The sequence below is a fragment of the Peromyscus maniculatus genome, chromosome 14 (assembly GCF_049852395.1).
Source record: "Peromyscus maniculatus bairdii isolate BWxNUB_F1_BW_parent chromosome 14, HU_Pman_BW_mat_3.1, whole genome shotgun sequence".
Lineage (NCBI taxonomy): Eukaryota > Metazoa > Chordata > Mammalia > Rodentia > Cricetidae > Peromyscus > Peromyscus maniculatus.
This window is the reverse complement of record NC_134865.1, coordinates 76,061,957-76,088,940: the sequence shown is the minus strand read 5'-3', so window position 1 is coordinate 76,088,940 and position 26,984 is coordinate 76,061,957. Positions and strand designations below refer to the sequence as shown.

Genomic DNA, 26,984 nt, shown 5'->3' with positions numbered 1-26,984 from the left:
CCTAGCTCCAAGCCAGGCATCTCACATATGCTCACAGTCACACAAATAAATGAATGAACGGATCTTTTTAAAGTTAGGCCTCCAGCCTGGTCGGCACAGTGAGACCTGGTTTCAAAGTAATAGTAATAAAAACAAAACCAAACAAAGCAAACGACACCCGTTTTTATTCTCATAAATAAACCACTTCAACTTGTAAGTAGAAAGACGAGCAGATCATACCTCCACCTTAATTCGGGGAGGCCACAGTAACCACGTGGGACTGGTGGCCACCCCGCTGAATGCAGTGCAGAGGGGCAGCTGCCACTAAACGTTTCCAGGGGCAGAGAGAAGCCAGGTGCTGGTACCATCTCTCCCTCACCTGGAGTACAGCAGTCTACGGGGGGAATCTTCTGGAAGAGATGCTAACATGGGAGGTGGGAGAGTGTCCTGCCCTAAGATGGTTTTCTTTAAGTCAGCCTCTTTACTCCTTTGAACTCTGAGCAAGGAGGCGCGGCAGGAGGCTCCGATCTATAAAAGCAAGCCTCGCCACACCGAGGGCATTTTCTGGTTGTCCAAGTTGGCCTCCTGGGCTGGCCACAGGGCCCAGGTCTGGGGACCCAAAGGGCCGTGCAGATGGGGATGACGGAGAGCTGGGAGGCTCCTCTAGACTAAGCCCAGAATGCGTAGCCAGCGGTGGCGGAGGCGGCGGGGCCAGAAGTCCCGCTGCCCGCCCGACTGCGTTAACACAGCCTGGTCTTCGCAATGGGCCGCAGACGCGGTCTCGGCCCGAGCCCGCTGTTTCCTAGCTCCTGAGTGGCTGGGGTACCGGGATTAACCTTTCACCTCCTCACTCCGTCCAATCACAGGACGGCTTTCATGCGGCCGCGGGGCGAGCGAGCGAGGGGGCGCGGAGCGGCGGCGCGACGCCGGTGGGATTCTCCAAGCCGCTGTGCGCCGTCGCCGCGGGCCGAGCGCGGGCTGCGGGCGAGCAGGGCGCTGCGCAGTCTCCGCAGGCGCGGGCGGGAGGGGTCGGGGCGCGGCGCGGTGAGGCGCGGGCGGCTCCGGGCCCAGGTGAATGGAGTAACCTGACAGCGGGAACGAGGCGACGGCGAGCGGCAGGAAATGGCGGCGGCGGCGGCGGCGCCGGGCGGCACCGGGAGGCCTGGGCTGTGACGCGCGCGCCGGAGCGGGGTCCGATGGTTCTGGAAGGCCCGCGGCGCCCAGTGCTGCAGGTGAGGCGGGCTCCCCCTGGGCCGCTTTGTGTCCGGTCCCGGGGGCGGGGGGCGGGGGGACGGGACGACTGCAATGCCCGGGCCGCCTCTTGTGCGAGGCCCACGCGGGCGCCGGGAGCAGGCCGCGACGCCGAGCCCGGGCGGGTGAAGGTCCACGCGGACCTCGGCACCCCGGGACTCAGAGCCGGGGCCTCTCCGCGCCCCGGCCCTGGGAGGAGCGGGCTTTGACAGGTCCTGTTCGGCGTTCGAAGCCCGGGCGAAGATCGGAGGTGCACACGCGGGCCGGCGTGCCCGGGAGCGACCCGGGCCTGCCGAATGGCGCGGGACCCGTGAACACCCCAGAGGACCAGGAGGGGGACAAGGCCTCGGGCGAGGTGATGGCTAGAGCCCTGGGAGGGATGGTTGTATGGTTCTTGGCAGGTGACCAGGGCTGGCCCCAGGGGGCGGGTGGCCGAGGTCATCTTTTTGGCCCCTCTCCTCTCAGGTCGCTGTGCCTGGACCCTGCGAAGGGGCTTTCATTGGACAAATGATGTGCCTTTCAGGCTAGCACATCAGAGTGGGTTGCCCGGCAGAGCTGAGCTGCCCTTGTGATGTTGCCTGCAGGACAGCGCCCGGGTTCCGAAGATTTGCTTAAACAGATGATCGAGGAGTCTTTGATCTGTAGCCCTTGCTTTTGTCAGGAGAGTTGTAGTTTAAAGGGTTAAGTTACTAATGTATGATGTCATAAGTATTCTGATGATCGAGTGTTGAAAACCTCCATCTGATGAGAGAGAGTTACATGGGAGCTCGCCCCTGCCTGAGTTTCCGAATCTTTGCAGTCCTGATTTGTCCGTTGTCTGAGGAGCCGCACCATCAGTCAGTAGGAAAAGGGCGAAAGTTTCGCAACTTGGGAAAGAATGACACCTGCTATAGAATGCATTCACGAAGTTGGAAATTCATTGGTGTAAACATTAAACTTTCTAAGTAAAATTTCCATTGAGCTCAAAAATTTATTAAAAGATGAATTCTGGGTGAGGCTGGTGCAGTAGTCTTGATATTACTGATACCTTTGGAAACTGAGTTCTGGAATCATCTGTTGTGCCAAGTGTCTTTGAGGCTACCTGTGGCACATGCAGTGTGTAATATAAGTGCGCATGCTCATGAACGGAGAGTGTATTTTATTAGAACTGTCAGCATCAAGGGTTGCTTTTAGTAGCCTAAGTTTGTGAATGACTCCAAAAGATCACTGGTTTGGTTTCAGTTGGGTGGTAAAGGACCTTACAACTACTTTAGTAAGGGTTGCCTTTATTTCCCATGCTGAATCCTGCATTGTGGCAGCTTTTCTGGGTAGGAATTGTATAGCTAGGCTCTCTCCCAGTTGCTGAGCTTTCTTGTCTTGGATTTAGAAAATGTTTTCATGTAGTTTATTTCTGTCTTTCTTGAGCTCAGGATGCTTCTGCCTCACTCAGTCTCTCTGGTCCTGGAATTACAAGCATGCATCGCTGGGCCTGACTCTCTTGGTTCTGATTGGATAGTGACTTTGTGGTGGTGGTGAGTAGTGTTTAGGTGTAGTTCTGCTTCCCAGGGAGGGTAACTTTTCTAGCATAGCGTTCTAGCATTGCCATATCTTACTCTTGGCTGCTGCCTGATGATGTGAGACAGTGACGTCACTTGAGAAGGTGGGTGTGCTCTAAGTGTTCCCTCTCTGCAGCCTACACATGCTTGTGTGTGGCAGGTAAGGAGGACATTGGGTAAATCTCATCACTATGTGCCGAGATGTGTCAGGTTCTTTTCACACGTTCTCATTGAATTCTCGGTGTGTTGCTGTAGTGACCGCCTTCCTGATTTTACACACTAGGGAAGTGAGACTCAGTGATGATTACATCTGTCTGCCTGAGCCTTGACTGATTCATGGTTTGGTTCCAGAATGCCAGCGTGCCTACTCCTCAAAGTGTGCTGTCCAAGTGGGTTTTCGGCAGTCTGCATGAAGTGTGTTAATACAGGTGGAGGGGGGGAAGCTCTGTCAGACTGAATGTTCAGGTGACCTCTGCTCATCTGAAAGTCTCCAACTGTTTTAAAATGTGTCAGATACACATGATTGCAGCTTTAGCCAGGAAGTGTACAGTGCAGTTGCATTCACATTTTGCAGTTATTGCCACTATCCATCTTCAAACATCTCTCACTGGGACACTTTCCCCACCTAAACACTACCTGCACATTCTGGCCTTCATTCCTAAGTGACCACCATTTTTCTCTTCTCCTTCTGTTTGAGTTTGGCTATGCTAGGAACCCCATGTAAGTATAGTCATTCAGTATTTGTCTTTGAGCTGGTGTATTACGCCGACATAGTGCTTTGGGGCTTCATGTCATGCATGCATCAGTTCATCACTTTGAAAGGCTGACTGATGTTCTGTTTGTATGTATAGATGGTCCCTAGCTTAGAATGGTTTGACTTGACATTTTTTAGCTTTAAGATATGTGAAAATGTGCAGTTACAGTAGAAACTTCTTTAAATTTTGAATTTTTGATTCTTTTTCCTGTCCTAGTCAGCTATGTGATCGTGAGGGGTAACCAATGATACCATACACTGTGCTTTGTTGTTGAGTTAGAAAGTTTGATATGCTAAGTACACACGTTTCCCATTTCTCTGTTTTCAACTTAGAAGTGGGTTTCTAGGGCCATCGATGGTGGCGGAGCACCTGTGTATGTCCTGTTCTGCTTTTCCAGCCGTTTGTGGGTGACAGCCTGGGGTTTCCATCTTTGAGAGTAGTTGGCGCTGTGTGCATGGATGTGAGTGGCTCCGATCGGGCCTGCTGTCATTTCTTCTTTTGGGCATAGACTCCAAAGTGGTCTTGCCTGTTGATATTAGATCAAAACACTAGGCTCAGCTTTCTTCCAGACTCTTAATTTCTTACAAATAGTTCCTCTGTGTCAATAAAGGACTAGAATCTTCTCCCAGTCCCGGGGCTACTGATTTTTAGAATCTTGGTTCTTATCACAGTAAAGCAAACAGGGATTCTTATCACAGAATTTTTTTAGTGGATCAGCAGGCTGTTATGCCCTGATGGAGCCAGAGGAAGGGGCTGCTGAGATTTCTGAGTACCTTGTACAAATAGAAAGTTGGAGCCTGGTGATTATTTTGTTTACCTTAGGATCTGCTGTTTGAGCATTCAAGAGTTTAGCTCATCCTCAAAGCCAACAGATGTGTGTGTGTTGTGCTGGCTTTTATTTACAGATTTCTTTGCAGTATCTTCAAACTAGGCCTTACTCTTTGGAGGTAACAATGTTTCAGTAGTATTCCACCTCTTTAGACTATGCTGCTTAGACCTTTTAGCCCTTTTTTCCTGATTTTTTGATGATTACCAACATTTCTAAAGAGACTCTAGTTTTCAAAAATACTATGCATAGATGAGCATTTGTATAATATGTTTTTTGAGAAAGGATGTAGGATGTCCTTATGATAATAAAAAGGTGTTTTAGAGAACTATGAAATAATAGTGCAGGTGTAGAATAGTCTATGGATGGGAGAATTATGTGAAGAGCTTCAAGCAAAGATAATTATTCACAGCTTACGTGTAACTAAAGTGCTTTTACTTTTTTGTTTTGTTTTAATTTGCCAAAGTGAAAGAGGAACTAGGGCTAATTATAGTTGCCATCGATTGATGAAGGAAGTGTACCAGTTAGCCAGGAGCAGCAGACTTTTCTCCTTTATGAACAGGGGTTGATTGTTTGGATTCTCCCACAAAATCACATTGTCAATGTATGGAGACAATGTTGACCTATACAGGTGATAGAGAAACACAGTCAAAAGCACAAAGCAAAGTCAGAAAGCCTTGGTAAGATGGCATGTGTGGTTCTGGTGATGTCATCTCCAGTGGAGTTGAAGTGTCCCTTGTAGCATGCAGGCTTTGACTGGTGGCAGGTTAAGTTCATTGAGGAGTGTACCCTCTGGGGCACTAGAAGCAGTCAGGACTTTGCAAACAGTGGTATTTTTGCTGGCCTTCAGGGGTGTGTGTTGGGTGAAAAAGTAGGACTGCTTGTGTGGTGGTTTGGACCTGATACATAAAAGATCATAGAAAGAAAAGTATGTGTTTGAGGTGTAGCTAGGGAAATGGGAAATTTTGGTCATGTGAGAAAGCATTGGTTGAATATCAGGTCCAGTGACTTTCTCATCTCTCTAAAATGACTGGTGAATTGTTGGTACCCCTGATCTGATACTCACTTAGATGCTCCAAGTCAGTGACTAAACTGACAGGACATGAAGATGCCCAGGTAGCTTTTAGGCCTAGAGCTTCAGTTTGGCCACCTGCTGAGGCTTGGTTCCTGAGACACGGAAGCCACATAGTAACATGATATGTTCTTAGCTATGCTGAGGTTTATAGTATCACAAGGATTAAGCACACATGTGTTGTCACTGGCACACACAGCCCTTGTGTAAAGGAGTACTTGGTTTTGCTAAGTAGATTAGTCTATCTTTATAAAACTTTTTGAATGTTTTAGAAACTAACAGTGTTGTGAAGAGGAATTCTGCTGGCATGGTAAGGCTTTTGAAAAAGATCTTGACTCCCCTGATAATGGACAGATCGTACCCTTGGGTTCTTCTCCACTTGTGCATGAGCTGTGCATGCGTGAGCACTGCAGACTGGGAGAATTATCTGGAATCATGGAAGAGAGTTGCTGCAGTACTTGGAGATTGATTGGTACTGGCGACATTTTCATTGTTGAGCTGGCTAATCACAACTTATTTTTTAAGTGACAGATGAGTGTATGTGATAAAGATTTTTAAAAACACATTGAAAAATATTCTCTTGGGGGTTATAAAACAAGACAGTTCAGAATTAAAAAAAATACACTAAAATATGCTAGTTTAAAGATGTGATCTTTGGGTTGAGGCAGAAGCTCAGTAGTAGAGCATTTGCCTGGTGCTCTGGCTTCAATTCCCAGCCTGGCTGAAAATTGACCTTTGAGGTGATAGAAGAAAGTTATTTGCTTAAGAGTTAAATTTGTAACTACTTATTCATTCATTCATTCATTTATTTTGAGACATGGTCTCATTATGTAACCCTGGTCTGCCTGGAATTTACGATGTAGACCAGATGGGCCTTGAACTTGCAGAGATCTCCCTGCCTTTGACTTCTAAGTGCTGGGATTAACAGTGAGCACTACTACTTCTGGCTTATCATTAACTATTTGAAGGAAAAAGTAAGACAATAGAGTTAGCTAGCACTTGGAGATATTTTGAAGTCAGACTTTCTGTCTTCTGTTGGAAGAGCAAAGCTAAGGGACGGTAAGGTAAACATGGACAAGCCTATGGTCTCTCTCCTTCCCCACATCTTGCTGCTGCACTTCTTCACTCACCTGTGGCATCTTAGTGATACTGTGGGCTCCATCCATTTCAAACTCCACCATCATAACGTTTAGGGGTCCTTAGGAGCTAATGTTCAGTGTTGGAGGACCAAGGTTTAACACTAACTCTTGTAGCTTATCACCGAGACACACTGGGCTCCTGGCAGCCTCTGAATCTCCATGTTCTCCTCAGTAAGCTCTTGGTCCCTGGAAGCTGTCAGGAAACAGTTTGCTGCCCAGTTCTGGCCTATTTCTTATTATTGATAAAATTTAGATGATACTATTTTTCTTCAGATATGTACTTTAGAGAACATTTTGCTATATTCTTTGTGTAACTAGATTATGCCATGACTTCCATGTTACTAATACTGAAAAACATATCCAGTTTCATGATGGAAGGCAGTCCAAAAGAGTGGGCTTGTGCACAGCATTTTCATAAATGAGTTTTCTTTTTGTTTTTGTATTTATATATTCTATGTGCATATATAAGTATTAGCAATATTCAAAGAAAAAAAATTATCAATGGAGAGGGAGTAGGGGTGTGGGAGGATTGGGAGGGAAGGAAGGGAATGATTAAAATCATGTAAATATATATGTACATATATAATTTTTGCATATTTTCATTTTTCCATTTTATTGAAAATGGATTTTTTCCCTCACATAATATATTTTGATTATGGTTTTCCCTCCCTCAACTTCTCCCAGTTCCTCTTCATCTGCCCTCCCATCTGGATCCACCCCCTTTCTCTGATTATAAAACATACAGGTTTCTAAGGGATAATAATAAAATATAAGAAGACAAAATGAAAACTAACACATTGGAATAGGACAAAACAAATAGAAAGAAAAGAACCCAAGAGAAGGCACAAGAAGCAGATACAGACACCGAGACACACTTGTTCACACACTCGGGAATTCCATAAAAACATTCAATTGGACACCATCATATATACCAAAGGACCTGTAGGGTAAAAAGAGAGTAATAAAATAAAAACTTTTAAAAGATAAAAAATTCTTTAAAAGCCCTGGAGAAAAGTGGCTCCCATTTGCAAGTGGTTATCTGTTGGAGATAGCTTCTGGGTTAGGAATGGGGCATGTATCTACTTCTCCTTCCCGCTCTAGGACCCCATCTGGTGCAGACCTGTGCAGGTCCTGTGCATGCCGCCTCAGTCTCTGTGAGTTCAGATGTGCGTCGATCGTGTTGATTTAGAAGGCCTTGCTTCCTTGGTGTCCTCCGCCCTTCTGGCTCTTTTACTCTTTCTGCCTTTTCTTCCAAAGGATTCCCTGAGCCCTGAGGGGAGGGATTTGATGGAGACATCTGTTTAAGGCTAAGTGCTCCAAAGTCTCTCTTCTACTCTTTGCATATTGTCTAGGTCTCTATATTTCTCCCCATCTGCTTCAGGAGGAAGCTTTTCTAACAATGGATAAGCAAGGCACTGATCTGTAAGTCTAGCAGAATCTCATTAGTAGTCATTTATTGATATGTTCCTTTAGTAGAACAGTAGTATTGGTTTTAGTATTTGGTCCCTGGCCTATCTAATCTCAGATTCTTGATCACCCAAACAGTGTTGGGTGTGGGTTCCAGCTCATGGAGTGGGCCTTAAGTCAAGTCAGTTAGTGGTTGGTTACTCCTACAAGCTTTGTGCCACTATTGCACCACATATTTTGCAGGCAGGACACCATTGTATATCAGAAGGTTTGTACCAATTGCTGTTTACATTTCTCCTTTGGTAGCATGCAGAGTACCTTCCTGTACCAAAGATGCTAGCATGCTAGCACAGAGGGGTGAGAGCTCTGTGTAGGCACCAGCTTGACTTCTCTATGTTCAGAGAGTTGTGTAAGTGTTTTCTTCAGCATTAGGGCCTTGCTGCAAAGACAGTTTTCTACAAGGCTTATCCACACTGGTTAGTTGGATCTCTGTGACAGTGGTGCCAGGTCTTAAATGTCTCCAACTTGCCCCATATAGCCTTCCTCACTGTTACGCATGAATAAGTGTGCTACCCTGTCATAGTACTTTAAGCTGGCATAACCTTTCTATGTACTGTTTGACCTGATGTAGACCAGTCGTTCTTTGGCTTTTAAACTTCTGGTTTGATGGAATATATGATTCACACCCCCCCAAATATGCATCTATATCTATAATTTTATATAATGTAATAGGAGATATAGGCAAGCCCTTCTATCTATAGACATTTGAGTTAGGCTATGGCTACTCATAAACAAGTAATGGGCTAATACAGAGACAAAATTCTGAATATCCTCAGTCAGGAAATGTTTGAAACTTAACTGATAGTGGAAACTAAGACATATTTTAAAAACCTATGGTCAGGCAGGGATGTCCCATGCCTTTAATCTCAGCACTTGGGAGGCAGAGGCAGGTAAATCTCTGTGAGTTGGAGGCCAGTCTGGTGTACAGAACTAGTTCCAGGACAGTCAGGGCTACACAGAGAAACCATGTCTCGAAACAAAACAGTAACAAATAAATAAATACCTACAGCCAAGCTGAGATGATAACATCATATACCTGAAATTCCAGCACTGGGCAGGAGGATCATGAAGTCAAAGCCAGCCTGGGGTTACCTAGTGAGATTCTGCCTCAGAACACCAAAGCTCACGTTCTATAACTTGGTTTGTCATTAAGGGCAAGTCAGCCTGGTCTGCTGTGTTTTGTTTTTGTTTTTGTTTTCATAAGTCTTGAGATCAAGTATACTAGATCCATCAGATACCTTACAGTCAGTAACCGCTTAAACACTATAATCTAGGGACTTCTCCGTTTTAGACTGAGACAGTACATTAAAAGTAAGATCTGGGTAGATTGCCCTTGTCAAACTTTATAATTGATGACTAAAAACATGGGGATGATGGAACTGAGACCTTCTGGGAAGAGCGTCCAGGATGGAGGCCTTGGGAGTAAGGTTGAACACTAGAGAAAGCCTTGGGTGGGTTGGCATCATCTTAGAGACAGACGTTCTGTCTCCTCTAGTGCAGCTTGGTGTTGCTGACTGAGAATCTGACAGACTCTGCGCTTTGCTACACTCTAGATAGCCAACAGTGTGTAGACATTGAGAAGCCTGTCCATGGTCATGCTCATACTTTATTACACCTGCATTTGCCACTGTGTTGATGCTGTCTATTTCTTCAGGATAGAGTACTGTATAACTAAATATTAAAAGGGGATTTAAATCCCAAGTACATGTTACATAAAGTCAGGTAATGTTAGGCTAATCATAATTGTGAGAATTTTAAGGACAAGACAAATTTCTGGTGGTAGAAGTGATAGGAACCTAAAGTGTATATGCAGTGTGGAGCAGAGTTAGTATTGAGCTGTTCTTTGAGCAGGCCGGGGCTTCCTAACACTTTGGATCTTCAGGGTAATTTTTTGTTAAGATAGACTTTAGCTTCCAGCCTCTTTCCAGTTGAATGCCTGGAGCTTTTCTTAGGTGTTTATAAGAAGTTTCAACTGTCTCTGGTAGACATAGTGTGTGTGTGTGTGTGTGTGTGTGTGTGTGTGTGTGTGTGTGTGTGTGTGTTAATAGGTTACACACACACACACACACACACATATATATATATATATATATAAAATCCGAATGTATAAAGATATAAGAAAAATATAAACTATATACAGAGAAATATATACACTTGTGTAGACACTTGTGGCCTTGGCCTAAGTAGGAAATGCCCCCATAAGATGCCTGCCTGCATTGTCTATATCACATGAAGAATTCAGACTAGGACTTGTGGTATAAATTTACTTAGCTTATGCTAATAATTTCTCTTAAAATACCACTTCTTATTTCACCAGAGAAGTAAGGTATTGTGTAGATTCGTTTCAGATTGTACATTTCACTTAGTAGTCCTGTTTCTTCTCCTCTTAATCTGGAAGGTTTTCAGCTTTTTCCTGATGCTGTTTTGTGAAATGAATATCAGATTTGGTTTTGTTTCCTAGTGGTTGGATTCAGGCCTTGTACTTTGAGCAGGAAAGCTTCATGAGATACATGTCATATTCCACTGTCTTCAAGGATAGACCCAGATTATCTTTTATTAATGTAGAGGAGAATTTGAGTGGTTAGCAGTTACTTGAGGCTGATGAAAATGGCTGTAGTTGGATGATGTCACATTAATTGCTGTGCAGATTGACACTCCATAGCTTTGACAGTTTCATTCTAGCCTTTCCATGGGGCTTGGAGTGTTCTGGATGGAGATGTTAACCTGTTAAAATAATTCAAGTTGTTTAAAGTCTTGTGGAAATAGAAGATATTTAAACTGAGTTTTGTATTTTAACTCCAGAAAGCTGCTTTATATTAATAGATGTGAATTTAAGGTTAGAACAAGAAAGTTGGGGCTTTGTGTGTATGTTTTTTTAAAGACAGGATCTCCCTGTGTCCTCAGACTGGCCTTGAACTTGGAATCCTCCTGCCCCAGCCTCTACAGTGCTGCTTGCTGAGTGTTTGGCTTACAGAATGCAGGAAGTGCTAGAGCCATAGTTTATTCTTAGAATAAATAAGTAACTGAATTATGAATATTGCTTTCTTGCATTCCAGACATAGTTTGGAATTTACAGTAGATTAATAGATGAGCAAATTAAGTCATGGACAGTGGTAGCTAATAGGATTGTAAGTGAGGATAAGGTTCTGTTTCTTTTCAGAGATCTTGAGCTTTTGGGAGGCATTGCAGAAACGGACCCTGATTGGATATTTATATAGCCCACACATGGGGTTGGTGACAGCCTCTTAGAGAAAGCTGGCATGAGCTGTGTGAATGGTGAGTGATAGGGAGTGGTGATTGGCTGTGTTGCGAGGAGGGAGGATGGCCAGGCACTGCACAGCTTTACCCTTGTTTGGAGCTTTGCTGTCTTTTCATATTTATTAAACAACTACATACAGTATTCACTTAGATTTGCTTTGCAGAATTAACCCCTTTTTAAGTTCTCTCTCTTTTCTCTTTCTCTCTCTCTCTCTCTCTCTCTCTCTGTGTGTGTGTGTGTGTGTGTGTGTGTGTGTGTGTGTGTGTCAGTGCTTTTTCCTTTGGTGTGATAGATTGGGAGAAGATAGACACGGACCCGATAAAATCATAGCGTTTCTTGCACAGTGTTAAGAGCAAGGTATGGAGAATCAAGTGCAAGCCCGAAAGCTAGTGGTGTGTTAACTATTTACCTCTCCAAACAAAACTGCAGAGTAGGTATCATAAGGGCAATTGGAAAGACGTGGAGGGAGGGCGTCTGTGCTCTTCTGTAGCCATGCTGTCATTTTTCTGAGAAGGGCTCTGAGGAAGCAAACAGTTGGCTGGAGCCTAGGGATACTTTCATGTGGACAATTTGGGTTGAACTTGTTAAAAATGGCATTTTACTTATGTTAAACTTTATTTGGGACAATATAATGAAAACCTAAGCATAATACATTATGCTACACAGAGCCAGGCCTGGTAGTGCACATAAATGCAACAATAAGTATTATGTTTATTATTAAATAAACCACTGAAAACATTTCCACTAAATTTTCTTCTGAAATGAGGTACTACATGGGTGGTTAAGAATAGCAGCCAGGAACTGGGAAGACAGCTCAGCAGGTAAAAATACTTATCCAATATCCAAACAAAAAAGCCAAAAGAGGAGGCACCCACATTTAATCCCAGGACCAGAAAGTGGATACAGGAAGATCCCTGGGGCTTGCTGGCAGCCAGTGTTACCAAATCACAAAGCTCCTGGTCCGATGAGTGACCTTGTGGGCGGAGCTGCAGAAATGGCTCAGAGGACTCAGCACTAGCTGCTCTTCCAGAGGACCCAGGTTCAATTCCCAGCACCACTTGGCACCTCACAGCTGTTTGTAACTCCAGTTTCAGGAGTTGTCGGACGCCCTTTTCTGACCTCTGTGGGCACTGTATGCATGTGGTGCACAGACATACATGCGGGTAAAATAGAGTATACATAAAATGAAAATAAAGAAGAAAAAAATAAATAATAAAAAACTAAATGGGGTTGGGAAGATGGCTCCTGGGTAAGAACCCTAGCTGGGCCTGCATGAGGACCTGAGTTCTGATCCCTAACAACCACAGAAAAGCTGGGTGTGGCCATGCCCACATGTAAGCTCCAAGCTAAAGGGGGCAGAGACAGACAGCTCACCAGAGCTCACTGGCCAGCCAGCCTGGTTTATTTACAGTCATGGCTAAATGTGACATAACAGGAAAGGAGGCTTGGGCCTTTAGGGCTGGGAAATTGTAGCAGCTATCTAGAAGTATCTAGAAGGCACTAGTGGAGGCTAAGTGTTGTTTAATAAAGTTTGTTCATCCAGACTATCACAGGGCCATCTCTGTCTCTAGTACAGGACTTGATCTCTTCCCTTTGGAGCAGGCTGGAGGGATTTATAACTTAGTTTTTGGTAGGAAGAAGAAGGAGAGATGTGTTGCTAAATCTTTTGCTCCTTAATGCCTTGAACTCAAAATAATCTTTGTGTTGTAGAATATTATTTTAGGTGTGTTACTTTTGTTTATGTTGCTTTTGTTTTAACTCTGTGAAGCTGTGTTACTGTGCCTGTCTAAAACAACTGTAGTCTAATAAAGAACTGAATGGCCAATAGCAAGACAGGAGAAAGGATAGGTGGGGCTGGCAGGCAGAGAAAATAAATAGAAGTAGAAATCTGGGGAAAAAAGGAAGAAGTAGCCAGAGAAGGAGGAGGACTCCAAGGGCCAGTCACCCAGCTACTCAGCAAGCCATGGAGTAAGAGTAAGATTTACAGACGAGAATGGGAAAAGATCAGAGGCAAAGGGTAGGCAGGATAATTTAAGGAAAGCTGGCAAGAAACAAGCCAAGCTAAGGCTGGACATTCATAATTAAGAATAAGCCTCTGTGTGTGATTTATTTGGGAGCTGGGTGGCAGGCCCCCCAAAGCTCAAAGACCAACCAATATCTCTGGGCCACAGTGGCTTGTTTGAAGATGGTATGTTTCTATTTCCTTTGTGAATTTGTGTGTTCTTGAGGTTAATCTGGCTAAAAATACTATGTAAAATCTTGTGCTTTATGTTATGCACAAGATTGTATTTTCCGTGTTGAATCTTAAGAGTATTTTAGGTTTTTCTTTAAGAATTCTGTAAAATTTAGATTAAGAAGTATAGTTCCTTTGTTCACTTTACCAAGCTTAAGATCTCATTTCATTCTAATACAGGTTCCTGCTCTTTGGGCCAGGAAACAGTATTAGAGGGGTAGTGGTGCTTGATATGCATACACCTTGACATATCTGATGTGTCCCTTGCATGATTCGGATACCAAAAAGAAAAGAAAGACTACTTTCTACATCATTCATGTTCATGGTGCCTGCTGTGAAGACGGCTGATACATTAGTGTGAAGAGGCCAAGAACCTCCACTTGTCTTGGGGCCTTGCTAAGGACAGCTGGGACATTGTCCAAACTTTGAAGAGGAAGGGATTTGGGAAGGGGTTTACCAAACACTGACCATTGGATGTGTGAGTTCCTTTTTAACGTAGCAAGTGTTGGCCTACTTTGTTCCGTCTTTATTTTTAAATCTTTCTCCCTTTGCTCTTGAGGAACATGTTTTAGGGTTTCGAGAGTACTTAAGTTCCAAGAAATGAAATTTGCTATTTGGCATGAATTTTGCTTGAGAATTGGGCTGTGTTTAAAATGTCTTAAAGCCATGTTGGAGGAACATATTTAAAAAAGTCTTCCAAAACAGAAATTCTCTGCACAGAGTTAGAAGAAAAAGAAAACAGTTTCATTATTGAGCAACATGAAACTAGACAGGTGAGCATCAAGACCAACTCTGAAGACAGGAAGAACGTTGATCCTTATGTCCTTAAGTGGTGTCTATAAATCCAAACCCAGAAACTGGAAGCAAGAGGGTCCTAAGAATGGATGTTGAGATAGCTCAGAATCTGTGGCAAGGCAGGGGCAGTGGCGACTCCTATGAGCAAACTTGGTTTGTTACAAGGCAGTTGGCATTCCTTTGTGGGAAACTTCTGTTGGAGTTGAAAACGGGTGTTATGTAACAGGACCTATGTGACCAATAGGAAAGGAAGAAGAGAATATATACCCTGAGCCACACTACTGCAAACAAGACTCTGGCCTCTTGCTGTTATGTCTTCTGTCTGGCATAGTATAGCTGATTATGTGTTTTAGGGCCTGTAGTCAACAAGTAACCCAAATGCCCATGGCTGACCATAGGTGGAAGACTTTTCCTTGGAGATAAACTTTCTAGTATTCTGGCTTGATGATGAGAGGTCAGTTATATAAATGGGAATCAGGTGACAAATTAGGCCTGTCTTCTCCCAGGAAACTAGTTGTTCTCTGCGTGGTACTATTTCAGAGATGCTGCTTAGGCTCTGGAGGTAACCTTTTGTAGTTAGGGAACTAGAGGCTTAAGTTTCCGCACACTAAGGGGAAGGAGAAGAGAATTCTAAAAAACAAAGGAAAAGGGATTTCTTCTGATTTCAACAGGTTAATTTATAAAAACTCTAATTCTCTTCACCCCATGCCAAGTGATCATCTCAAGCTGTCATTTGGGCTCCTGAGCTGGCTCTGGGTCATCTAGGCTAGCTTGCTGTAGGTGTTTGGATCCCCCATAGCATCTCTGTTGCTGGGCATGTTACAGTGCTAACAAGTTTGACTGCATATTAATGGCATAGTATTCATGCTGAGTCCTCTTCTTGCTTACCAGGGGCTTTATGGAAGTTGTACATTAGGAGCTCAAGAGTAGGGTGAGTGTGACATAAATGTGTAAAGTTAGTAGTGGCAGAATCTCTGAGATTCTGTTAACTTGCTTTGAAAATTCATACTAGGAATGGAAGAGCTGTCTGTCTCTAATTGCACCCACCTCTGTAGTTGGGTGTTAATGGGAGTTTTTTGTTTGTATTAAAACCCAGTATAATTTGGAGCTTATCTTAAACGGGCCCATGAAATAGGATTTTGCAGATTTGTAATATATTATCATCAATTAAAATTAGATAACGACTTAACTTTTTATTACCAATGTAAGTTACTATCCTATACTTGCCAGATGGGCCTTCTGTGTGTATACATATTGTCTGGTGATGTAACTAGATAACCAGATAATCCTATACTGGTTGACTTTACTTTGGTTAGAACATTGCTGGAAACAGGCAGGTCTGAAACATTGTTTACCGTCTCTAGAGGTGGTGGGACCTGGGAGAATGGAACCAATAAATGAGGACTGAAGTCTTATGTGATAGGCAACTTTATTCAGACCATCAGACAGTTTATACTCTGAGGGTTAAGAAGCGTCACATGAGTAAGGTGTTCAAACACAAGGACAAGTCACAGGTAGCAAAGATATGTGGTTTTTTTTTTTCCATAGAGACATCTAAACAAATAACAATAGCCAGTTGTAATGAATAATCTAAAGTGAACTCCGGTGTACCTGGGAGAGGCACATCCAAGAACACTCAAGTTATGGAGGAACAGAGATTACTGTTGTTTACTTGGAGTTTTCTCACCAGGTTTCAGAAATCTCCTCATACAGCTTCGTTCATGGACTGTTCCTACCACCCATGTTGGTATGCGTGGTCTTTGCATCTTACTGGGTGGCGTATAGAATGTGATTAAAAATTCAGTGAAGGGTGGGTAGCCTTAGAAGACAGACATGCCGGAAGTAGGAAGACATGCGGTACTGTAGATTGTCATAGTGTTCCTTAAGTAGACTTACAGGCAGATTTTACGAGGGAAATTGGTGTGCTGTGCCAAGAGTTTTCCCTTTTATCTAACTGGATCACATAACAAGCTTGCTTCTTGTTTATGTTTGTATTAGAATGTAATACTGATTTTAACAGGCAGCTATTTCAGTCATGTGCTGTTTTCTTGTCTTTTAGTAGATAATTTTATAAAGGATTTTATCCTGATGTTAAGTATAAAAATAATCAAGTAGCTAATTTGTTTAATAGTAAATTTCTTAACGGTGTTTTTTTTTTCCTTTCCTTTTCTTTTTTTTAAATGAGCTGTCTCTTCTAAAATACTCTCTCTGATTGCTTTTAGGTTACCTAGGGTATGCATAAATACAGACTTGGAAACTCTGAAAGAACTTAGAGTCAGCATTTCGAGGTAAATATGTATATATTAAAGTAGTGTTAAGGTTGTCCCAGTCTGATTTCTTTGTTTGTTTGTTTTTTGGGTTTTTTTGTTTTTTCAAGACAAGGTTTCTCTGTGAAACTGTCCTGGAACTCACTCTGATTTTTTTGTTTGTTTTTTGTTTTTTTTTGTTTTTTCAAGACAAGGTTTCTCTGTGAAACTGTCCTGGAACTCACTCTGTAGACCAGGGTAGCCTTGAACTTAGAGATCCACCTGCCTCTGCCTCATGAATGCTGGAATTAAAGGTGTACACCACCACCGCCTGGCCCCAGTCTGATTTATTAACAACTAGAAAAAAAAAGTGTACAAAATGAGGATTTACCTGCATGATGGCAGTAGAGATGGTGTAAGCTAATGAGCTCAAGCCCAGTGTCATAGCTAAGATCAGTGTTTGTTGATTACAGTAAGCTTTTCATATCAATTCCTCATGCTTTCTTTGTTTTTGAATCATAATAATCATTTAGGAAAGGCATCCCAGATTTAAATTTCTTCCCAACACTATCGTCAATTTTAATCTTGAATTGTCTTCTAAACCAATTTGATGGAAAGTGGTTTAGTAGTCCTTGGAGCTTGTTTTTAATTTCATTTGTTAAATTGGAATTACTGTTGGATTTCATGCACACACTAAAGATTTACAATAGGTTATTTGGATTTCTCAGCCAAGTATCTCTTCTGGTGATCTTTATTTGTTTTTTGTAAATGGGAATCTAAGAAGTAATGCATTATTACTTTTTTGTTTCTCTGTAATATATAAAGCATGATCTTTAACATTTGAGTTTCAGATATTTTTGAAATTTTTCCTGGAGCTTGGCTGTAGTTTTTTCTCTATAGGTCAGTCTTGCCTAGTTGCTGCTCACTCTCTGTTCTTTGTTTTAGAAGAAGACTTGGCATTCTAAAATATCCCAAATGTCTTTTGTTTAAAAGTTGATACAAAATAATGGCCTGTTATTCAGCTCCTCATCTGAATGGGACTCTGCTGTGTGCATTGGGTTTACAGGAATCTTATACTTGACTGTCTCTGCATTTGTTTTAGAGCAGAATCGTGGGCATGCTGTGGTTTCCCAGTAAGCTATCACAATGTCAGAATGCAGTTCAGACAGCAGCAGCACAGAGGGCGCAGACATTAAAACGGTAAATCTGGGTTGTCTGTGGAAAGAGGATGAGGGCTTACAACTGTGTTTTATTACGTCGTTCTCTATGTGTTTTTGTTTTTGTGGTATTGGGTATTGAATCAAGGCCTGGCTTTGTATTAGGTAAGTGCTCTACCCGGCACTGTATCCCAGTCTCACTCAATACTGCTAAGTGCGTAACCTCCAGAAGCTGGCACACAACTTTGCCAGTGCCATGAGTGTGGATTATTTGACAAAAAATTTAAAACTTGTCATTGAAAATAGTCACTCGGGGTTTATCTTTTGGCCCTCCTGAAGAAGTTAATGTGGTTCATCCATGAGACTCAAATGCTTATATATGATCAGATTCTCAGCCTTTCACTTATGGCTAAGTTAAAAAAAGTCTACTAAAATATGCCAGAGAAAGTAAAAGTTGGCAAAATTATAGGTTTTTTTCTGTTATTACATGATTAGGTTACCAATTGATGTTTTAATCTTGAGTTTGCTTTCCTTAAATAGAAAGTGTTTTACTGGGGCCAGCCACCATACATAAAATGAATGAAAATTAATTCAAATATTATGACCTTATGGAAGATATAATTGGAAGGGTTACACTTCCTTGTAAAATCCTATCCACCATTAGGAATGGTAGCAGTTTATTTCCAAACCAAATAAAAATACATTGACTTGCCCATGATTGTGTTCTGTATACTATTGTGTGGCCATTCATGAATCTCTGACTCAGTTTTACACACACACACACACACACACACACACACGAATCTTGAGAACAACAGATTGAATATATACAGGAGCCATATCTTGTTCTGAGGGAGCCTGGGTTTCAGGAAGAACAGGGGAAGAGAGGGAGAAGGAGTCTGCGTCGGTGCACATGTGTAAATGGTTCTGTTAGAGAAGTCAGAGACAAGCTGCTCGGGCCACTCGGCTGACTTGGCTCTCTACAGACTTCCTTAGTTTGTTCATTGTGTCCCGACTGTGGTTTAGGGCAGTGGGTGACAGGAGTGCAGAGCTTCTGCACTCAAGGCCACACAGTCTAATCAATCATTTTAAAGCAAGAATAACAAGGGCTTGAAAGTTCTAGAAGAATACTTTAGTTTATGGCTATTAGCAGTTTCAAGAAGATTCACTGATTGCAAAAAGTTTAAACCATGTACATAAGAACAAATAAGGAGAGAATGACTAACCTTCAGAAGTCAGGGAAGCTCCAGATGGAGGTCATCCTGGTCTCGTGTGAGTGGTGCTGGACTCTAATGTTGTGCTGTAAACAAAGCTCTTGGCTTGTGATCTGGCTGCAGGACCTCCCTGGACCTCAGGTTTCTAGTCTGATAACTTTCTTTTTGGTCTGTCCCTGACTTTCCTTTTTTCTTTCTTCCCTCCCTCCTTTATTTCTTTTCTCTCCTTTTTTTTTCTATCTAGATCTTTTATAGAAGCAGTAATGGTGATTTACAGTATCACTTGTTCGGAGTTGCATAAAATTCAACTCACATTAACTTGGATAGTAAGGGAATTTGTTTGGCTCATGTCTTTGGCAAAGATGTTGTTAGGCTGAGCTTTGAGGTTGATTGATTGAGCTGCACATTGATGTACAGGGACCAAGTCTCTTTACTGTTGCTGTTGAAAGTACATCTTTTTAATGGCTGTCGAATGATTTCAGCAGCAGACAGAGCTAGTATTTCTTGAACCATGTTTGAGTTGCTTTTCAGCCACTGACTGAAAGGCCCAACCCTTTTGTTATTGGATTAGCATGAACCAGTTCCTAGTCCAAAGAGAGGCGTGTGCCATGAGCTGAGGGCTAGCTAGGTGACTGGCAGGTGTTAGAAAGTCTGAAACACAGCCTTGGCAGCTTTGGTATATCAAGAATACACAGTGTTGGGCAGTGCTCTTATTTGGGAAAGAAGTGCAAAGTGAATCCTGAGTAATAGTCACAGAGTTACCTGCTGTCCCTAAAAGAAACGAAGTACTTACTTGTATTATATTACAATATGAATTTTTAAAAAGGACCCAGTACTGTCCTTTGTGAAATCAGATCTCTGAATGATACTTTACTTGGATGTTTGTTGCATCATTGTTCACAACAATCACAATACTAAAACTGTCAGCAGATGGGAGTCTGCACACACGCACGTGCACACACACACTCATGCACACAGAGACACTAGGAATATTATTCAGAAAATAAAGAACTGATGTTGCAAGAATTAGAATAGGATAACAAATACATGTTTTACCCATTTACTAGTTTATTAGTTGTGTCTGTGTAGCTTCTGCTTAGAAACTGTTTGAGACTAATTTCCAGACATCACCCTTTGTCCACACATGCTTCAGCGAGTACTTACTAAGAATATAGCTACCCTCTGACATACCACCACCTTCAGGGTGTTTTAACACTTGTTATCTGCAGTGTAAAAGACTTTTTCATTTTTTTTTTTGGTTATTCCTTTATTAATGTGTCAGCATTAAAACTTACTCTTCAGTGCAGATGTCTGTATTTGTATGCTTATTGTAGCATATTCACAGGAGCTAAAATATGGAAACAACCTAAGTGTCTGTCAACAAGAGTGGACAGACAGACAGACAGACAGCAGACACACACACACACACACACACACACACACACACACACACACACACAGGAATATTTGATCTTGGTAAAGTGTGGTAATATATTGTATACCCTAATAAAATTTGCCTGAAGATCAGAGAACAGAACAAGCCACTAGATTAAACATAGAGGTCAGGCAGTGGTGGCACACACCTTTAATCCTAGCACTCAGAAGGCAGAGATCCATCTGGATCTCTTTGAGTTCAAAGCCACCCTAGACTACATGAGATTGACTCAGTCCAGGAGAGAAACAGAGCCAGGCAGTGGTGGCAAACACAATACTTGGGAGTCACACACCTTTAATCCCATTTAATCTCAGCACTAGGAAGGAAGTGATGGCTGGGTGGAGAATGGTATATAAGATGTGAGGAAACAGGAACTAAAGCCCTTTTGGCTAGAGGCCTTTCGACTGGAAAGCTTTCAGCTGAGGACTCAGAGGCTTTCAAACAGAATTCTTAGGGTTGGTGAGGTGAGACATGGCAGTGGCTTTTTCCTTTGTCTCTCTGATCTTTCAGCATTTGCCCCAATATCTGGCTCCAGGTTTTTTATTATAAGACCTATTAGAATTCGTGTTACAATAAAGGAGGAAATGCTGACAAATGTGGTAACCTAACTCTCTATAGAGAGGCCATTATGCTAAGTGCAACAAGCCAGGCTTAGAAAGACAAATACTGCAATCAATCTCTCTTCCATGTGGGGTCTAGTGAACACAGTTCTTCTGACAAAGTGAGAGCACAGGTGACAGGTATAGAGGGTGGGAGAAGTGAGGAAATATTGATTGATGGGTATAGCATTTCAGTTTCGAGGAGGAAGTTCTGGAGAACTAATAGCCAGTGGGCTACAGTTGATAATAATACTGTATGCACTGTATAGTTGAGTCTGCTGAGTGTGGCTTCTTAGTGTTCTCACCACACCAGAACATAGGAGTTGTGGTTGTGCAGACTAGCTGACTGTGACAGTCAGTTCATTGTATGTGTGTGACATCACATTCCTGTAGCCAGTTTCATCGTGAAAACCATCCGTCTGCTATCTGTCCTGAGATCAGTTAATATGTTGTGCTGTCATGCCTCTTACAGTCTTCTTTGCTGTGAAGTAGGCATCACAGAGTGCTGGCGAGCCAGGAAGCTCAGGAAAGTGCTGCCTTAGTTGGTAGGCCTTCAGGGTGGCCTCTTGAAAAGCTAGGTGAACTTGACTTCCAGGTGAGGTGCTTGAGGCCTGTGTGCTGTGGAACTTGGAACTGTGTGTGTGAGGTGCAGGGTGCAGGGAGTGGGTGTTAGATTTTAATTCCAGTAGAAAGTGAGTTGATTATTTCCCATAAGGAATATGGTTTCTTTGATTCAGTATTGGTGGTGGTGGGTGGTGGTGGTAGTCATGGCCTAATAGTTTCTCCAAAAATGCTCTGGTCACCCCTTGCATGTCTCCTTCCTTTGAAAAGCATAGTAAGAATGATAATGTTGTTTGGTGTGTGGACAAGCTGTCTTTCTGAGGTCTCAGTGTCCTGTGCTGCATCCTTACAACAGTACCTCGAAAGAGCTGTGTACTGAACTATGGCATCTTGATTTCTGAAACAAGAGTGCAGTGTTGTACCTTATTATGAAAGACAACTGGGAAGTAAAATGTTTTGTTTTCAGGAAACTGAAGTGTTGGACTCTCTTCCATTCTCATAGAGGAATAGCAATGATCACCACAAAGCAGAGTAGGGTAAACATTCCACGTGCAGGATGGGTAAATTCTGCTCATTGAGGGGAGCCTAGTGATAGGCTTTCACATAGAGTCTTGATATCCGAGCCTTCTGTTCTGGTGGAGAGTTTTAGAAAGATTGGCCTGGGGATGCTTAGCCCAGTGGGTATAGTGCTTGAAGTGGGAGCATGCGGATCTGATTTTTTTGACCCCAAGCGCCTGTGTAAAAGCCAGGCGCCATGGTGATTATCTGTAATCCGCACGGTGGGTAGGATGGGTTGTCTGTATGTGGTAATTGCAGGTAGAGATAGGCAGATCCTGAGGTATTGGTGGCCAGCTAGTTATTAGGATACAAACTAAAATACAACTCCACCAAAGTCCAACTTGGAGAAACCTTTGAGTTTATTGGGCTCACTTACAGAGTGTCAGTGAGGGGTCACTTACAGGAGAGTGGGTGACTACAAAGCAGCCACAGCACTGGAAATTCTCACCCCAGCATGGATGGCAGCTTCCTGTAGCTCCATAGATGGAGTCCCCCTCTTCTGTTAATTTTCCACTCTAGACCTCCTGAGGCCAGGAAGCCATGTGCAATTAGAGCAGGATTCCATACAGATGGCAGGAGGTGTAGGGGGAGCAGCTGGAATTTCAGGTAAGTATCCACTGACCCTCCTCACCTGCTCCTCCTTATGAGGGAAGCCAGCACTCAGCAAGACCTGCTTTGGGGACGGCTTCCAAGTAGTCACAGCTGTACTAGTGAGAAGGGCGGCTGTTATGCTCAGAGGACAGTGCCCTCCAACACCAGTGTAGCTGATGGTGATTTCCACTTTCAGCAGGAGTCCCTGTTGCAAAAAATGAATGTGCTGGAGGATGACATCCAGTGTTGACGTGTGGCCTCTACACTTGCACACACTGGCATATAAGTAAATATGCGCGTGCGCACACACATAATTTTTAAAAGGTGAATTTTTATTTTGCCAGCTTACATAGTCAACTTTACTTCTGGAAAAGTGTATGACAATGGGAGAGTGCCTAAATGACTTGGAAGAATTTCCATTAGGGAAATTAGTTTATCAGGGTATGTATAATTTTAAATAGACACGTCTAAGGATAGTTTTAGCTGCGCAGTTGTAGATTGTCAACTAAGCAAAACACCCCTTTTAATAAAGTGATGTAACCAGGTCAGGTGTTTGCATCTTTAGTGCCTGCCTGTATGTTGGCTCATTATTTTGTCAACATAATGTTAGAGCACTTACAAAGAGTATGTTTTTATATATGTTTGTACTTTATGATATAATGTGTATATTTACATACTTAACATGTATGTATATGTTTAACAAGGCATCATCTGGTACACGTTTTCTTTTAAGGGTTTATTCTGTTTTGTTTTGTTTTGTTTTTTTCCTTTTTTCTTTTTTTTTTTAGAGCTGAGGACTGAACCCAGGGCCATGTGCTTGCTAGGCAAGTGCTCTACCACTGAGCTAAATCCCCAACCCCAAGGGTTTATTCTGGACTTTCTCTTTGCCAATAAATTTAGATACATGAGAATCTGAATAGATTTGTGTTCCTTTAGATTCTTTGCCAATACCTGTATATAGCTATAGTTACGATGGTTTTCTGCTAGTTTAAAAGCTCTTCTTCTTTTCCAGTGCTGTAACAATACAAATCAATGTGTTTCTCTTTGTATAGTTGTCTGGTTTATTCCTCAGACAAGCTTCTAGGTACAGGATTGCCGGGTTGAGTATAGACTGCTTGACTTTTAGAGACCGAACCAGCCCAGGAAGAATGAAAAGGCCCTCGGGAGCGGTAGTCTGATGTCTCTCTTGTTCCTGTGCTTTCTTTGATTTTAACCTGCATGGTTGTGTAATGGTATTCTTTTTCCCTTTTGTAGTAAGCTGTGCTAGAACAAAATGCAATGAAAGAAACACTGGATGAATGAAAAGCCCTGCTTTGCAGCCCCTCAGCATGGCAGGCCTGCAGCTCATGACCCCTGCTTCCTCACCAATGGGTCCTTTCTTTGGACTGCCATGGCAACAAGAAGCAATTCATGATAACATTTATACGCCAAGAAAATACCAGGTACTAATGAAACCACTAATATTGGAGCATTTTTCACTAAAATGGAAGAAATTAGTATAGAGTTGACACAGCTTATAAAACTCATTTACCCTTTCAAGCTCTTTCTTCTGATTAATTTTCTTGTTTAAAACATTTTTGTTCTTAATTTTTCTTTTCTGTTCTAACATCTGCTGGGTAATTGATTTGTTGTGTTGGTTCTGTTTGTGAGTTCTTTACCCCCACCCCCACCCCCAATCCACACTGTTCCTTTATATGCATTTGGGTGTATCAGTCCTAATAAGCTGGGTAGGAATGCAGTTTGGTTTGAAAGTGTTCAGCCCTGAGCTAGTAGAAACATACCTAGTGTAGGTTCAGTTCTATGTGTTCTTCTAGAGAACTAACATGTGCAGAAATAATTCTTAAATGGAATTGTTAGTGCCATTTTAATGTATGTTTGCAGCAGCCCAGCTGTGTGTAACAGCCATTTTACTCCCCTGTTATTCTTGAATAAATGTGAAGACAGTGGTTTTCTTTTTGTAAAGTTGTCTGCAGATTTAGATTTTAGAAAACAGGGACATTTTTCTATTTAAAACAAAAGCTAGTTCTTAAATGTGGTGCCTAGTTAAGAAGTGTATGATCTTTTTCCATGTTTCAGGTTGAGCTCCTGGAAGCGGCTCTGGACCACAACACCATTGTCTGCTTGAACACCGGCTCAGGGAAGACGTTCATCGCAGTCCTGCTCACCAAAGAGCTGGCCCATCAGATCAGGGGCGACCTCAACCCACATGCCAAAAGGACCGTGTTTCTCGTCAACTCTGGTAATCAAACATTACTAAATGTGAGGAGAAAATTGGATGAGCCTTCATATCTAAACAGACTGTCTCTGTGGGTATTAACAAGTCATAAGCTTACTGAAACCCTGCTAGCCGAAATACCGCTTCATTTCTCTGTGCCATTTCTCTCGTTTGTTCAGACTCTGCATTCCTCTTAATGGGGTTTGCTCTGGGGAGACGGCTAAGATGTTCAAATTACTTTCATTCTAGGTATTTTCACTCCGTACAGCAGGCTGACTAGAGATAGGAACCTACTTGACACATGATTTTTTTGTTTTTGTTTTTGCTGGGGTAGTTTTAGAAACTTACATGTGTCTTTAAAGCTACTGAGTAAACTTAGTGTCTCATGTCTTCAAAGATGTATGTATGTTTGGGATGGTCAAAATGAAAGCACAACCTATGAGCCCAAGATGACCTCCCTTTTGTTTGTAAAGACAGTCTCAGCATAATTCTGTGATTTGAACAATACTTCAAAGTATTGAACTATGATAATAATGGTTTCATTGAGGAGAGCAAGACAGACGAGTGGAGAGATGGTTCCCTTCCAACCTGAAAAGGAGTTAGGTCTTGGGATGGAGGAAGTCAACTGTGAAGCGGGTATGAGGTTGTTTGGAGGACGTGATGGAAGAGAAAGTGGCAGGGCTCACTGGTAACTTTTAGAGGGGGATCTTGGAACTATGATTTTTAAATTAGCCATTCAAAAATTGGTGGCTAGTTATAACTTGATAATTTTGTAACTGTTCAGAAAGCCAATTGGGCACATTGTTCATATTTATATGTTATCTTTGTGACCAGCAAACCAGGTTGCTCAACAAGTTTCAGCTGTCAGAACTCACTCAGATCTCAAGGTTGGGGAGTACTCAAACCTAGAAGTAAATGCATCTTGGACAAAAGAGAGATGGAGCCAAGAGTTTACTAAGCACCAGGTGAGACCTGCGGGGACGTTTCACTATACAGATACAAGTCCTTGATTTGATTAATATTAGCCTTAGCTATCTGAGGTAGTTTGAAAATGATGCTTTCCAGTCCCTTTCTATTCTCTCTTCCTGTGGGTTCATCTGAAACCAGTAGGAACAATAAATTACTAATGTGAGTGCCATTCAGAGGATAGAAAAGAGACTGATGCCATTATTTACTTGCTTGAAAAACACAAATACCTGGACTTATTTTGAACCTGAAGAAAATGTTCTTTTGGGTTAGGTATTTTGCAACTGCAAAAATTTCTTGGTTGAGGCCTCTGGTCTTTGAGGGAGGCTCCCTCTGCCTTCATGTTCCTACGTAGCTAGCATGTGCTAAGGGCTTCTTGTGTGTGGTGCTAGGAGATACACAGCGGTTGAGGGCTTGCAACTAATATTCAACAGCCTACTGATTACTAGTATTTCTCACATATTGGAATGAATCCACCTAGATAAAGCCTGTCCACAGAACAATAGGCTGGACAAAGAGTACTTAATCTTTCAGAAACCCCTGTCAGCTCAGTGTAAATTATTTTGTCATTTGACTAGATTGACAAGTCTCACCTGTCAGTTATGGCTGGGGGAACCTGAAGTTGGTGTAGTAGTAACTTACCATAAGGACGTGGTCTCCCTTTTCCAAGGGCCTTTCTCATAATCTTTCCCTATACTTGCGTTGTTTACATCTTGGTTCCAATGTATGTATATATGTCCTACATATGTAAATTTTTGCTTTAATTTTGACCCATGATTCCATTCATAATCTTCACTTCCATATACTGACTGGTCTCTGGTAGAGGTATAGCCAGGCAGGTTAATGGCATTTGTGTACTGATGTCAGTTTTATTTTAGGTTCTCATTATGACTTGCTATGTCGCCTTGAATGTTTTGAAAAATGGTTACTTATCACTGTCAGACATTAACCTTTTGGTGTTTGATGAGTGTCATCTTGCAATTCTAGACCACCCCTATCGAGAAATTATGAAGGTAGGTTTTTAGACTTTATCAACTTCAATAATTCATGGTCAAATTATTAAGTTATTGAGTATATGCAGTTTTAAATTTAAAAAAAAATTCTAATGTTATGTGTATAGGAGTTTGGCTG

General features: G+C 42.3%; 1 protein-coding gene across 8 annotated transcripts in view; it reads left to right on the top strand.

The window, feature by feature from the left end:
- The first annotated feature begins 1,071 nt into the window (after positions 1-1,071).
- The window catches only part of Dicer1 (dicer 1, ribonuclease III), a 68,628-nt gene continuing 42,715 nt past the window's right edge, over positions 1,072-26,984 (top strand). For 2 of the 8 annotated variants that reach the window (XR_013044476.1, XM_076551312.1), the window contains exons 1-7: positions 1,072-1,211; positions 16,534-16,599; positions 17,660-17,757; positions 23,927-24,114; positions 24,749-24,911; positions 25,722-25,852; positions 26,732-26,866. Coding sequence is in view for 7 of the 8 variants with exons in the window: in XM_076551312.1 (XP_076407427.1) it covers positions 23,971-24,114; positions 24,749-24,911; positions 25,722-25,852; positions 26,732-26,866 (573 nt within the window). In the remaining variant the exon portion in view is untranslated. Of the gene's footprint in view, positions 1,212-1,450; positions 1,586-16,533; positions 16,600-17,659; positions 17,758-23,926; positions 24,115-24,748; positions 24,912-25,721; positions 25,853-26,731; positions 26,867-26,984 lie in introns of those variants that run through there. The other 6 variants (XM_042261122.2, XM_076551311.1, XM_076551315.1 and 3 more) reach the window with 6 other exon arrangements.